General features: G+C 35.7%; 1 protein-coding gene across 1 annotated transcript in view; it reads right to left on the reverse strand.

Moving 5' to 3' along the window:
- The window catches only part of HEATR5B (HEAT repeat containing 5B), a 110502-nt gene that overhangs the window by 76764 nt on the left and 17954 nt on the right, over window positions 1-15784 (reverse strand). The window contains exons 9-17 of the mRNA XM_036070397.2: window positions 13445-13600; window positions 12688-12938; window positions 11011-11122; window positions 9366-9518; window positions 8228-8327; window positions 7429-7538; window positions 6133-6296; window positions 5407-5582; window positions 2139-2244 (exon numbers count right to left, since the gene is read on the reverse strand). Coding sequence (XP_035926290.1) covers window positions 2139-2244; window positions 5407-5582; window positions 6133-6296; window positions 7429-7538; window positions 8228-8327; window positions 9366-9518; window positions 11011-11122; window positions 12688-12938; window positions 13445-13600 — 1328 coding nt within the window. The remainder of the gene's footprint in view (window positions 1-2138; window positions 2245-5406; window positions 5583-6132; window positions 6297-7428; window positions 7539-8227; window positions 8328-9365; window positions 9519-11010; window positions 11123-12687; window positions 12939-13444; window positions 13601-15784) is intronic.

Here is a 15784-nt window from a genome sequence, read left to right on the forward strand (position 1 = left end):
TGAGCTCAAATTTTTTTAAAATTTTATTATATTATGTCAGTCACCCAGCGCTCATCATGACAAATGCACTCCTTAATCCCCATCACCTATTTCACCCATCCACCCACCCACCTCCCCTCTGATAACCAGTTTGCTCTCAATAGTTAAAGAGTTTGTTTCTTGGTTTAGCTCTCTCTTTTTCCCCTTTGCTCATTTGTTTTGTTTCTTAAACTTCACATATCAGTGAAATCATATAGTATTTGTCTTTCTCTGACTTATTTCACTTAGCATTATACTCTAGCTCCATCCATGTCATTGCAAATGGCAAGATTTTATTCCTTTTTATGGATGAATAATATTCCCTTGCATATATATATATATATATATATATATATATATATACACACACCACCTCTTCTTTATCCATTCATCTATCGATGGGCGTTTGGGCTGCTTCCATATCTTGCTATTATAAATAATGCTGCTATAAAATAGGGGCGCATATATCAACCATCCTTTTTTTAATTGAAGTATAGTTGACATACAACATTAATTTCAGGTGTACAACACAGTGATTGGACAATTTTATGCATTAAGCTATGCTCATCATAAGTGTAGTCACCATGTGTCACTGTACAATATTATTACACTATTATTAACTATATTCCCCATGCTGCATTCCTGTGACCTATTTACTTTATAACTGTAAGTTTGTATCTCTTAATCCCCTTCACCTATTTTACCCATTCCCCACCCCTGCCTCTTCCTCAACCATCTTTCACCTGTATATACTACGCCTAGATCAATACCTGTTAAATTGACAGTAATCACTTTCCTAAACATGATTCAGAACATGATATATAACATAGTTATAGTTAATCAGCCCTAAAATGAACAATCCCTGGAAGTGTCTCTATCCAAAGACAAACGCTCAAAAATTGTTTTTATATGTAAAGGACACTGTACTATTAAATCAACTGTCATTCAACTGATTGACATTTATCATTAGAACTTTAAGTAAGGAAAAGGTCTGATGATTATGAAACTTTGATTTGTTTATATAAAAATTTCAGAGAAGATAATTATGTCATCAAGAGTACATTCAATATATAAAAAGATAAAATGGGTAAAAATATCAGTAACTGAATATTGATACAGTTTGTTCATCATATTAAATGTTAGTATCTCTGTTCTAGGTACACTTACTGTCATGGAACTTAACTTGAGACCAAAAATCCAACTCATGGTGCTGAGGGAAATGTTAACTACAACAGAGGCATTAGTGAGCGAATCTATGAAGAAAAGTGTACTTGGACCAATATTACAGTTGGTACACTAGCCTTCCAAACACTAAGAGAGACCATGACTACTTTTTTAAAAAATTCAGATGTTGGTATTAGCTGATGGTCTCTAAATAGGGCATATACTAACAGTTATATATAAACGATACAAACTTACATTTCTATAATCAATGCCTATGTCCCTTTTCCCTGATGTTTACAAAACATGATTTAATTCATGCCCATTTAAACACCTGTACTTACTGCCATTTTCTTTTACAAGTAAAACCTTATAATAAGCTTAGTGCTGAGCAATATAAAAAGTTTTCAAATACATCAGGAGAGGCCACAGGCTGCACAGAACAGTGCATGAACTCTGAGAGATAGGCAAAATATTTGTTATTTCACTTCATACATGTAGAAACTGAGGCTCAAAAGGTTAAAGGAACTGCACAAGACATAAACCTAAATGAGAGCTAAACCAGAACACAGTCTCTAAATGCAGCCTTCTTTCAGCTATACAACATAGCCTCTCCTGATTTATGGTCTAAACCACAAACTGAACTTAAGCTTTATCTGGTTAACCTTCAGTAGAGTATCAGATTGCATTAGACATCTTTGAAAATTCTGAAAGAACTTTCCAGCACTTGTAAAATCTGAAAGGTCACATCGAAACATGAACTTGAACATTATTAAAATATAGAACACTATTTAATTACAATGAGCCTAATAAATCGTTTCTAATAATTTAATTAATATAAAAACATAGTTATCAAGGGATACACATATAATCATCAATACGGTCTAGAAATACCTGCCTTAATAAAGGCATTAATTAAAAATCTTAGTTGAGAATACTTATGTTTTAAAAGTAAATACCTTTAGTGCACTAAGAACAGCAGTAAAAATATTAAGCTGCACAGCCTGTTGGCGGACACCTTTGGCTTGTTTAACACATTCAGCAAAGTGATCCAACATTTGTAATCTATAATCATAGAATAAAGATAACATTAGCAATACTTTTTATTCAAATATGGCTCAGAAAACAGAAGTAAGAGCAATAGCTAAGTGTTTAACAAATAATATCCCATGCTGTTTCATTTCTATTTCATTCCTGCAGCTGGTTCAAACCAGATCTCCTCCTCCTGAATTGATATAGGGACATGTGGTTTTTAACTGGAACAAAGCAAGCAACTAAATATTAAGTTTCAATTAACAAAATAAGGTCATAACTTCAAGGTCATAATGTTCTTTAACGTTAACCTCAGCATCTAACAAAGTGACTGGCATATAGTAGGTGCTCAAGGTTTCTTGAATAGAATAACAGTCACTAACTATGCATCTTTTTTTAAGTTGAAAATTTTAAAATGTGGCATAATTTTTTTCTTCTTTCAAAATATTCTCACATGGAAGAAAATAGTACCTCATGTCCTATTCTCAAAAGCTAACTGGGAGATTTTGAAAAAAATTTAGCTTTGGTAATTTTTTTTTTAATGTAGGAAATCAAAAATGAATTTTTTTTATTATTTCAAATTATTTAAATGAGGCAGCAAAAAAAAAAAAATCACAGCCATTTGAGACTACTCGGATAAAAGAGAATGAGATCATTTCAGATTCTGAAAATAAATGGGATGGGCAAAGGAATGCTGGGAAGTTGGATTTAGTACTAAAATAACTATGAACTAAAGTAGGAAACCAGTATCCCCCTTAAGGTCACTATAAGGATTTAAGGTCAATGTATAATAGGCCATAGGTCTCAAGTCAAAGCATTCTTCAAAATCAGAGGAAGAAATCATCTAGTCTCCAGTGGGAACTCCAGTTAGAGTTACTGGGGGTTAAAACTGACAACTTTAACACTTGCTGTGACATAGATCCACATCTTCTATGGATGAGGAAGCAGCACATTATTCACACTGCTTTCAAGCACACACATAAGAAGAGACACATGTCTCCAACACTACTGTTAAGCATCATTTGCCTATAACTGACCTCAAGTACATAACCTTTTAAAATGACTTATTTAAAAAATGTTTTTTCTTTATTATAAAATAGTCATTTCATTTAATTTGGAGACTAGTAACAAAAAGTTACTGGCCAAAAATAACTACTCTTAACCTCAGGTATAATCATTTCCTTTCAGGTCTTTTCTTACGTATTCACATATACATATGTATTGGTATACACATGTACATTTTTATGTATTTTAAAATACTAAACTGGGATCACTTCTTGCTTTTTATTTTACTTTTCTTATTTAACATTTTATAAGGAGTATTTTCTGATATCAAAACATTGTCTATGTAAAAAATATTCTAGTGGCTCCTGTGTGGCTCAATCGTTAAGCGTCTGCCTTCGGCTCAGGCCATGGTCCCAGGGTCCTGGGATCGAGCCCCGCATCGGGCTCCCTGCTCAGCGGGAAGCCTGCTTCTCCCTCTCCCACTTTCCCTCTGCTTGTGTTCCCTCTCTCGCTGTGTCTCTCTCTGTCAAATAAATAAATCTTTAAAAAAAAAAAAATTCTAGCCTGTCAACTTTCCATAATTGATTCATTCATTCCTCCATCACTGGATATTTAAGGTATTATTATATTTTTAATAGAATTTATTTATTCATAGTTCACCTTGTACACAAGTCATTTAAAATAGTTAAGATAATCCTGGATTCTAGTTACAGCTCTCATAACTAGCTATATAACTTTGGGCAAACCACAAACTCTTGGACCTGGATTTCCTTGGATTTAAAACAAGGACATTAAATTAGATGCTTTATGAGATTCTTCCACCTTTAATGTTCTTCAACATTTATGTGGCAACCAAATGTTCTTAAAGATATCTGGGTAAAGTAAAATTTCACACTGAAATTTTTCTTCTCAAATTAAAAAGCAATTATCAAGTAACCTACACATTTTTAAAGATAACACTTGTTATCTTTTATATTTATGTTATCTTTTATATACAAATATAACAATGTTTTAAAAGCATGTTTTTTATTTTGGGGGGGAGGCACCTGGCTGGCTCAGTCCGAAGAACATGTGACTCTTGATCTTGGGGTTGTGAGTTTGAGGATATAGAAATTCCTTGAAAACAAAATCTTTAAAAATAAAAAATAAATAAATAAATAAGCATACACACACACACACACACACACACACACACACATATAATTTTTAAGATTTTTTATTTTTAAGTAATTTCTACACCCAACGTGGGGCTTGATCTCACAACCCCAAGATCAAGAGTCACACACTCCACTGACTGAGCCAGCCAAGTGCCCCTAAAAGCATATTTTGTTAAACAAGTTACCTGAAAGTATCTTACACTAAGTCATTTTCACTTTTCCTTTTGAGAAAACCACCATAAATAGACAAAATGCCCACTAAAGTTAGGGGGAGTGTCTGTGTACAAAGAATACAGCAAACCAAAATGCTCCTCTTAGAAAAACAACCAGTTATTTTAGTTTCCCAAGTTCAGACTCAAATCGAAAGACAAACGTTATTAGAGAGTAGACTTCTCACTCATTAACTTCTTCAGTAACAAAATCAAAAGACTTAAGCAAACTGATTTAATGATTCCTCGTTAAAGATATAGTGAAAGCCTACTTATAAGCTGTCAAATGAACTACTGAAATGAAAATCTTGCCGTTTAAGACATAGTCCACAATACAATGGTACCAGACGCTAGTACACAGAGCCAAATCTTAAGAACAATTTCAAATTATGTGGAATTTTCATGTAATTTTTTTCCATCATGTACGTGTCACTTATGTTATTAAATTTATAAGCCTATGTTTAAGTAGTAATTCACCTTATTGTAGGTAACTGGGATGGGAACCTATTGTTTGAATATAATTTATATGTATATATTTTTTCCTGATAGATAACTTTATTTACGTTAAATACTTTAAAATTTTTAAATTTATTTTATTTACTTATTTTTAAAGATTTTATTTAAATTCCAGTTAGTTAACTTACAGTGTAGTATTAGTTTCAGGTGTACAATATAGTGATTCAACACTTCCATACAACACCCGGTGTTCCTCACAACAAGCGCACTCCTCAATCCCCATCACCTCCTTAACACATCCCACTAACCACCACTCCTCTGGTATAATTTATATTTAACTAAAATTACCCGATTGACTTTATACTAACCGGTGTTTATAAGAAACATGAGGAAACACTACACCAAAAAGAGCCACGGAAGCATCAATGACTGAAACCCCAAGAGGAAGAGGACCAGGCACAGCTTCTCCAGCAGGGATTCGTAAGTAAATGGAGGATGGATCATGCTCCAGAGCCCCACTTCCAGATGCACTGTTTGGCTGGAGCTACAAAAAGAATGACATAAAAATCATTCAAAATCTACTTGAATGAGTATTAGTCAAGAAGAACAGAATGAGAGGAAGGAAAAAAGGTACCAGTATCAACAAAAAAACCAAGAATGACTGAATCTGAAAATTTCCAACAAAAAAACTACAAGAATGATTGAATCACAAAATTTTTAAATACATAAAAATATGATTTGGCCATGAAACAAAGCCATCAGTAACACCTTGTATAATTTTAAGAAAATGCTCATTCATTCTAAAACATTTTTATATTGCCCACCTTAAAATGTGCAAGCCAAACAATATCAGGAGTAACTTAAACCCACAAAAAATTCATTAAAAGAAGCTGTAGTAACTCTTTTTTAAAAGAACAGAAGAAATTTACCTTTTTTCACTATTTATCTACCATCAGGAAGCTATCTTTAAATGTCTAAGAAAGCCAAAATAAAATTAAACTTTAGTCTTCAATATTTTCTTTTTAAATGACAATGTATAATAACACCATTGCTTTTGATGAAGTTGTATTTAAATTCCCTGTATGGTTTGCTACCTGGTCTTCAATTGATTTATGATCAGTTTCTTGAAGCCAGGAACCTAGAAGAACACTGTCATCATAATGGCAGAGGGATCTGAGGAGGGAAGTAGTTGTGTTGGCTGAATTGTCAGTCAAAGTGAATTCTGCTACCAGTTCTCTAAGAAGTGCGTTGAAAGATCCTAAAAAACAGAACTTCAGATCAGACGTGAAAGAATAATTTTTATGAAAATTACAATCATTGCCCACAAAAAGAAGCAACATGTTCTAAAGGGATAAAATAATTAAGTCCCTGTTCTCTTTTTAAAAAAATCTATACTAAATATTTTAATGCTAGTTTTAACATACAATAACAGTACTTTCATTTTTATTATTGTATTATGCCTTTTAGCCCAAATTATTTAAAGTAACAAAAATACTCAGGAAATATTTATATTAAATATTCACATTTAAATTTAATGAATTTAAATATATTAAATATATTTTAATGCTTTAAATATCTATTTAAATATATTAAATATGATACAATTATTAATTAATTACCCAGTGATGTGCAAACACTCAACCAGAGCACATCAGAATTCTTGGGCATGGCTGAACTGAAGACAAATCAATGGCTTATTTTAATATTAGCATTTTATATAATATTTGATATCTGCAAAGTACATTATTATTCTCTGTCAAGATTCCTAAATTATTGTCTAATTATAAGAATTATATATTATATGAAGCAGTTTAGGGTAATAATTAAAAGCATAGAGGAGCACCTGGGTAGCTCAGTTGGTTAAGCGTCTGCCTTCAGCTCAGGTCATGATCCCAGGGTTCTGGGATCCAGCCCCACATTGGGCTCCCTGCTCAGCGGGGAGTCTGCTTCTCCCTCTGCCTCTCCCCCGCCTGTGCTCTCTCTCTCCCTCTCAAATAAGTAAGTAAAAATCTTTAAAAAGTAAATAAAAGCACAGACTTTAAAGCTGAACCAGCTGGGTTTGAATCCAAGCTCTGCCACTTACTAGATCTCAGACTTGGGCAAGTTACCTTACCTCTCTGTACCCGAGGCTCTTCATGTGTAAAATATGGCTGAATTACCTCATAAAGTTGTGGTTAGAGTCAAAGGAGATAATACATGTAAAGAGATTAGAACAGACCCAGAACACAGTAAGTGCTCAACAAGTGTTAGCTTCTCTATATGAAGAAAAGTAACATGGTTGTCTTCCTCTGCAAAGTCAGGGGAGAGCCTTGGTCAGAATTCTGTAATACGGTGAAGAACTGGAAAGGTATACTGAAGAATTTTTATTAGATACTGTAAACTTTATTTACCTTCATAAGTTTTTGGAGGTAACAAAGCCAAGATATCATAAAGTCTTAAACGGACCATTGCAGCACTGGCTTTCAGATGAGCTCCATGGGCTTTAATTACAGACGGAATGCTAAAATATCAAAAGTATAGTTGGTATCAGCTTACTAGAATAAGTGTTACTTAAAACATTTTCAGCAATGTATCAATGAACTGTCAAAATACATTGGTATTACATTTTCATTTTAGTTTATTCTGTGGCTTTTACTGGAACACTATAAAACACAATTTTATTTCAACCCATACCATTACTATAATTTTATTTTATTTTATTATTGTTATGTTAATCACCATACATTACATCGTTAGTTTTTGATGTAGTGTTCCATGATTCATTGTTTGCGTATAACACCCAGTGCTGCGTGCAGAACGTGCCCTCTTTAATACCCATCACCAGGCTAACCCATCCCCCCAGCCCCCTCCCCTCTAGAACCCTCAGTTTGTTTTTCAGAGTCCATAGTCTCTCATGGTTTGTCTCCCCCTCCGATTTCCCCCGCTTCATTCTTCCGCTCCTGCTATCTTCTTCTTCTTTCTTTTTTTTTTAACATATAATGTATTATTTGTTTCAGAGGTACAGGTCTGTGATTCAACAGTCTTACACAATTCACAGTGCTCACCATAGCACATTACTATAATTTTTAAGGTCATTTTAAAACAGTAAAGTTTTATATGTTTCATATATGACATTAGAGGGAAATACAAAACATGACTATTTATAAATATGCAAAATTGGATGTTAACTTGTCATAACTGCTTACTTACTGTGACATCATAGTCATGGCACATTCAATAGGGGTCATCAATTTTCTAATCACATCTTCAGTTAGGAGCTCGGGGCAATGTGCAACAAAACTCCTCATTGCTAGATAAAATATTTAAAAGAACAGATTTAAGATAGCTTTTGTGAAAATAAAATTATAGAATTATATAAAGATACCTGTATTTCTCCATTATTATACAATATAAGGTTCTGAAATCAGGTCAAACCAAAAGAAGAACTAACTGCAACTTAGAGAAAAATCATTAGAAAAGTCTAGAAGAAAGGTGGACGGAGGGAAGATATCTGTTAGGGAGATTTCTGTGAGTGGGAAATCAAAGGTCTTGTAACATCACTAAATTCAGACAACTACAAAGAAAGCAGTTTCAAGACAGAACCAAGAGTGCACAAAATAGCTCAGATAGAAGGAACATCTTTGCTGCCCCTTTAGCTACAGAACTAAGACAAAAACAGCTCTTAGATGTGTGGGAACAAAACGGACCCCTTGCCCTGCCACCCTTATGCTTTAGTGTATATCCGTTTCCCACAATTTGGAAAAAGAAGCACTTTTCACTCTGAGATAAATCAAAAAAGAATAGAGTCACCCAGGGTAATTCTAGTTCCCAAAGGAAACCAAACTTGAGCCTTTCCTGTAAGTTGCCGACTTCTAAACAAAAACAACTTTATTCATGATTTTCATGACACTGATGTCTGGAAAAAATGCATCAACATTTGCAGATTTGATAATGCTGGCTGTCTGTCCATTATGAAAAGACGTACTGTCAACTCAGTGACCTTGGAGACCGTGAGTTTCTTCTTCCTTTGAATACCTACCGGGCTGTTTACGTGGTGGCCTGTGCCTCTCTGACAGGTGGACAACTGCTGTAACTGGGAATCAATAACTGGGCTCTGGCTCTCATCTTACCACTAATGCTAACCTCCTTTTGAGAGTCTCAGCTTCATTTCCATTGCAAAATTAGCAAACCGGCACAGGTTATTTATAAAGTTTCTCTCTAAATCTACAAGTCTATGAATTTATTATTACACATTAAAATAAAAATTTGAAGTAGTTATTTTCCTTCCCCTCACAAATATTTTAGTAATAAAATAATATTCTGAGAGTACAATCCTTTCAGTTCTTACCACATAAAGCTCCGGCACGACCTTCCAATGTTACCTGCCAGGTAAAAGAATCGCCTCGGGCCTTCTCAGCCTCCAATTCCTTTAGAGAACGGGGAAAAACATTTCGCCACAGTAACAACATCTTGGGCAGATGATAACGAACAACAGATGGTCCTATTGGAGAAAATGAGAATGCGAAACCATACATATAAACCACATATATAAACCATACATTACAAACAAAAGTCAAAGAGCCCCACACAGGCTTTAACAATACCCATCGTTTCACTCTATCTTTATCTGTAATGTAAGATTTTCAACGTGCATCTTTTATTTTCCAGTTTGATTGAGAAATAATTGACATATATCGCTGTATAAGTTTAAGGCGTACAGCATGATGGTTTGGGTTATAAATAATTGTAAAATGAGTACCATGACAGGTGCAGCCAACACTCATCATCTCATACAGACACAATAAAATGAAAAAAAAAATTTTTTAAATTTTCTCCTTGTGACGAGAACTCTCAGGATTGACCCTCTTAGCAGCTCTCCTGTCTGTCACACAGCAGTGTGATCTGCAGGCACCGTGCTGCACACCACACCACTGTATTTATTCAGCTCAGAACTGCAAGGCTATATACCTTTTGACCACCGTCCTCCACCTCCTCCTCCCCCACCTCAAAATGTTTCTTAACATATCTATTAAAGCATAATAAAACTCACCTACAAAGTATCAACATTTTTAGCAGCCAAATGTAAATCCATAACAAGTACTTTAAAAGAAATTACCCAACTATATTCAGAATGGTGGCTTATGCATTAGCAATAATGAAATACATCTGGGACACAGCTTATGACATCTTTTCTATAAATATACATGTATATAAACATAGACACCCAGTCCCACACACATACGTCTATATATTCTTCTATTTGGGGGGCAACTGATATGGCTAATTTTGTTTTATGGAGGAGCGGTATGTTTAGAACTAAGAATTTACATTCTAAGGAACTCCTTTAACATACCATGTAACGTATTTAACATAAATTTCTGGAAAAGTTAGCACTTTTTATTTTCTTTAGAAAACTAGGGCAAAGTATACCTTCCAAAAGGTAGACGCTCAAAGTGGTGAGTGATTCTGTAGAGCACACACACACGAACTAAAAAGTAGACACATCTCATCGCCAGAACAACATGTCTTTCTGTTCTGTGTACAGTGCTAAACTTTGCCTGTATCTCAGATTTGTCACAGCACTTAGGAAAGTGAAATGCAGAATGGTAACCCCAGAAAAGCAGCACCAAAAAGACCATTTAAATGTGACTTTATTACCACCCTACCAAAATCATGTCACTCACATCACTCTGGGGATGGAATGTGCCCCCATACTCTTATCTCATTTGGTTAACACTAAGCCAATTAGTTAGACCAGGCCTATTCTGATAGTAAAGGTGAAACTTTGTTAACAAATTTCTCATTAAATGTACTTAAGCAGAAATTACCAAAAATAGGAATCCACTCCCAAATGAGAGGAAAAACACCTTCACCAATTTTCTCATGTCATTCACAGTCTAGAATGTGAAGTTTAATACTTTTAAATTAAACTTTCTTTATCGTCTACTGACAGTTATACAGTTAGACAAGATCCTACTCAAATATAACTATACCTAAAGTCATAAGTGCTCCAAGTAAAAGCCATCCAGCCTGGGTACGCTGTAAAGACAGCCTGCTATTTTGGGCAGCAGTTCGTAAGAGATCTTCAGCAATACTAACTACCATCTGCAAGAGAAGTTTAAAATTGGATTTTAACTGAAACAAGTTAAAGAAATCAAATAAGAAAATACATAGCTAGTGTGCTTAGTTAAAAAAAAAAAAGTTGTCCTTTTTTGTTGTTGCTGTTAACATGTCTTAAAAGAGGCAACATCAAGGGCTGCTCAATCCTGATTGCACGCCTGTCTCTGAGGAGACCCCACAGAGCACAGTGGTTAAGAGAGAGCTCCAGAGCCAGACTGCCTGGGTTCATATCCCAGCTTTGTCATTTCCTGGCTTTCTGACCTGGGATAACTTAACTTCCCTGCCTCAGTTCCCTCACTGGTAAAACAGGTATAACAGGAATGCCAACCTCACTCCAGGAAGCATTAAATAAGTTAATACAGCAAAGCACTCAGAAGAGTGCTGGTCCATGCAACCACTTAATAAATGCTATTATTGGTAGTACTGTTATCCTATATTCGAAGATTTGTTGAACTCCCATTATGTTTCTGCCATTAAGCTAATCTTATGGCACCTACAGTCTTATTAGAGAATCTGTCACAGGGAAAACGGGAAGTAACAAGCAGCACATGATTAAATGACAAAATAGTAAGACAGATGTAGTCGTGGTCTGCAAAGGGGAAGGTTATCCTAGATGGAGTAGCTCTGAGGAGACTGCATGAAAGAAATGACACTCTAATTGGGCCTTCAAACAAATGGATAAGTTTGGTACAGGTGACCAAGAAGGGGGACGAGATTCTAATGTATGAACAAAGGCATGAAGGCTGAAAAAGGAATGAGAAGAAAGCAAGATGACTAGTCTAAGTAGAGCAGTGGGAAATGAGAATGAATGGGTAGAAAGAAGGCAAATTGCGGAGGTGCCAGTTTACCAGACAGAGGGGATTATGTTTATTCTCTGAGCACTGGGTAGTCCCGAAGGGTCTCTGAGCTAATGTGAAACATGGAAGTGGTATGGGGAGATGGGAGAAAGACTGCAGGCAGGATAATCAGAGAGGAGGCAGTCGAACAACAAAAGGAGACGGAAGCTGAGATTCGAGCAGTAGCTACAGAACTCTTAAGAATGAATGGATCTGGGCCTAATGTCCCAGAAAGAATCTACATATGTAAGGTTGCAAATAATATTTACATAAACAATATTCTTGAGAAAAAAACCATAATAGTATTAGCAGGTATAGTAGAAAGAAACTGACTCATAAAACCATTCAACTATTATTATTATCAAAATGCTAAATGCAATAACATATACTCCTGATATCTTTGAATACAGCAATATGAATTTTTATCTCTAAAAGCTGAAAGAAAAGCTCTGATTTCCACATAATTACTGTAAAGTTTTTTTTTCTCTAAAATAAAATGATACTACACCCGACAAAATCTATTATTCCTATGCAGAATTAAATATCAAATTGTAATTAGGGTCTGTCAACTCCATATTGGCAGAACACTGTTTTTTATATTACTATAGTAAAACTGTTGTTTGATCACCCAGCTCAACATTAAACACAGAAGGTGTTCCAATGAAGACTAAAGCACACATGACAGCACTTATAATTCCACGGTCTCTGTCATACCTTTCCCTTGGCATGAGGAATGCCCAACGGACACTGATGAACTCCACCTAACAAAGCAGCCATTGCAAAGCTGTATCCGCTAACAGCTTCCGGTGAAGTTTTCAAGTTGTTGAGCCGTTCTGCGCACCTGTCTAGAAACGGCGTCAGCTGGAATGGTAAAGCCACGGCCACACAGCGCAAACACCAGGCGGCGGCAAGCCGGGCAGCCATACTTGGATGAAGAAGCACTGAAGTCACGGTTTCCAAAAGTCCTAAAGAGAAATACACCAAAAAATGCCTCTTTAATGAAGTCCAATGATTTCATGAACAAGAAGAATATGTGTAACATGATTAAAATCATAATCATTATGGTTTTACCCAAATACTTTCAGAACTTTGCCAAAACACAATACATTATCTCAGAAATAGTAGAGAATTTTAAAGGAACACTTTCTACAAAAAAAAAAAAAACATGTATAATTACATCCCCCAAAAATATAAAGGTTGATGTAAAAATTAAATGTGTATTCAACAAATTTTAGCCAATTATTAGAAACAAACTACCGTGACTTTGTCTCCCCAACCTTTATTTCACCATTTATTCAACATTCACAAACCCAGTGAATCTTAACTTAAATAAAACTGAACTTTTAACAAATGATCTGAAAACTACTCATTATAATGGCAAGTAACTAATCAGGAGTTAAATATCAATCACACTTACGACTTTTTTTTTAAATGGTAAAAAGAATCCCAGCAAATAAGTGAAGTATCATACCTATAGATGCTTCCTGAATAAGAGGGGATGCAGTAGCATTCAGGCTCTGTACCAGACTCCCGAGTTCTTGGAGGGCACAGACCATCACATGCTGGCTTGCTGCAATGTCTGCTGCTCCAGATTTGTTTTCACCACTAGTATCATTCACTACTGCTTCTGGAAACACAGAATCATGTGTTTGATGTGGGTGAATTAAGTTGTGACAAAACTTTTTTGATTTCTACAACTGACATTTTTATACCAGTATTTGCACCAGTTGATGCCTGGGTGTTAAAAGCTCTGTATGTAACTACTTCTTAGCAGAACACCAGTGTAACTAAACACTGAAGTGACTGAGAACACTGTTTAGTGACATCAAGGCGGTACTGAAGTATGCACGGAGGTATTCTGCCTGCGTCCAGGAATAGCCCTAACTTGAGCAAGCAGCAGCAAAGCACAGTGTACCAAAGCACTGGCTCCCCAGAAAGGCACGTGGCTTCCAATCGCAACTCTACCAGTCACATCAGCTACATGACACTGGGCAAGCCACTCCACTAACCCAAGTCTCCAGTTCTCCTTCTGCTGAGAGGGATAAGGGACTATCTCAGAGTACTGTGGTGATTAAAAAGTCAATTCACATAAAGAACAGAGCACAATGCTTCCCACAATACACATGCACTCAGTGTCAGCGGCCATTATTGTTACTTCAATATTATTGTTGCTACCTCAAGTGCTGCAATATATGGATAGCAACATTGTCGAATTACTGACCAGAAAGCAGATCCATAAGGAAACTGGCTTTAGAATTCCGTACTGAGATGCTCCTCAAAGTTCCCATTAGCTTTGCTGCCCTCTTCCCTGACCTTTCAATAGACTGAAATGTATTTAACATGTATTTAATTCTGCTTTTAAGATTTTTAAAAAATCAAATGGTTAATCTATGACCTTAAGATTAATAACCTTTACATGACAGTAAAACTTCCTCACCTTTTTTGCATTCATTGTGCATTAATAGACTATAAGATGAAATCAGAGAGGGAGACAAATCATAAGAGACTCTTAACTATAGGGAACAAACTTAGGGTTGCTGGAGGGGAGGCAGGTGGGAGGATGGAGTAACTGAGTGATGGGCCTTAAGGAAGGCACTTGATGTAATGAGCACTGGGTGTTATATGCAACTGATGAATCACTAAACTCTACCTCTGAAACTAATAATATACTGTATGTTAATTAATTGAATTTAAATTTTAAAAATAGACTAAAATATATATAATATATAATAACAGAATAGATTAATACATTATAGACTGTAATTTTCTCTTTTTTTCAAGATTTTATTTAATTTATTTGCCAGAGAGAGAGGGAGAGAGAGCGGCAAGGCAGAGGGAGAAGCAGGCTCCCCGCTGAGCAAGGAGCCCGATGTGGGGCTCAATCCCAGGACCCTGGGATCATGACCTGAGCCGAAGGCAGATGTCCAACCGACGGAGCCACCCAGGCATCCCCAGACTGTAATTTTCATTATGGACCTCGTTATTTTTAGCTATTTCTGGACTTCGAAATGCAGGAACTCTATCTTTTGATTGCTAAACCACAGATCCTTGACCAGGTACTATCTATATCTGGTTCACTATTTTTTTCCCACAACCTGGCACAGTGTTTCTAGCCCTTAAACATTTCTTCAACATATTATTGTACAAATATTTTTCAAGTTGTGAACCTAGGACAGATTACTGTTTTAATATAACTGAAGAAAAATACCTCATTAATTTAAACACCTTTAATTCACAATTCATAACTTTCAGTTAGCCCTGTGCATTTAAAAATGCTTTGCTTGGGGCACCTGGGAGGCTCAGTTGGTTAGGCACCCAACTCTTGATTTCAGCTCAGGTCATGATCTCAGGGTCATGGGACTGAGCCCCAAGATGGGCTCTGCGCTCACATCACAGAGTCTGCTTGTCTCTCTCCCTCTGCTCTTCCCCCTGGTTGTGCGTTCTCTCTCTCTCTCAAATAAATAAGTAAAAATCTTTAAAAATAAAAAAACAAAAATGGTTTGCTTGATGTGGATAGAGCTAGAGTGTATCATGCTAAGTGAAATAAGTCAGTCAGAGAAAGACAAATACCATATAATCTCACTCATATGTGGAATTAAAAAAAAACCAAATAAACATATAGGAAGGGGTAAAAAAGGAGAGAGGGAAACAAATCGTAGAAGACTTTTAACAATACAGAACAAACTGAGGGGTGATGGAAGATGGTGGGTGGGGGATGGGCTAGAGGGGTGATGGGTATTAAGGAGGGCACTTGTCGTGATGAGGGCACTTGTCGTGATGAGAATCACTGAATTCTACTCCTGAAACCACA

This window comes from Halichoerus grypus, chromosome 10 (assembly GCF_964656455.1).
Source record: "Halichoerus grypus chromosome 10, mHalGry1.hap1.1, whole genome shotgun sequence".
NCBI classification, from domain to species: domain Eukaryota; kingdom Metazoa; phylum Chordata; class Mammalia; order Carnivora; family Phocidae; genus Halichoerus; species Halichoerus grypus.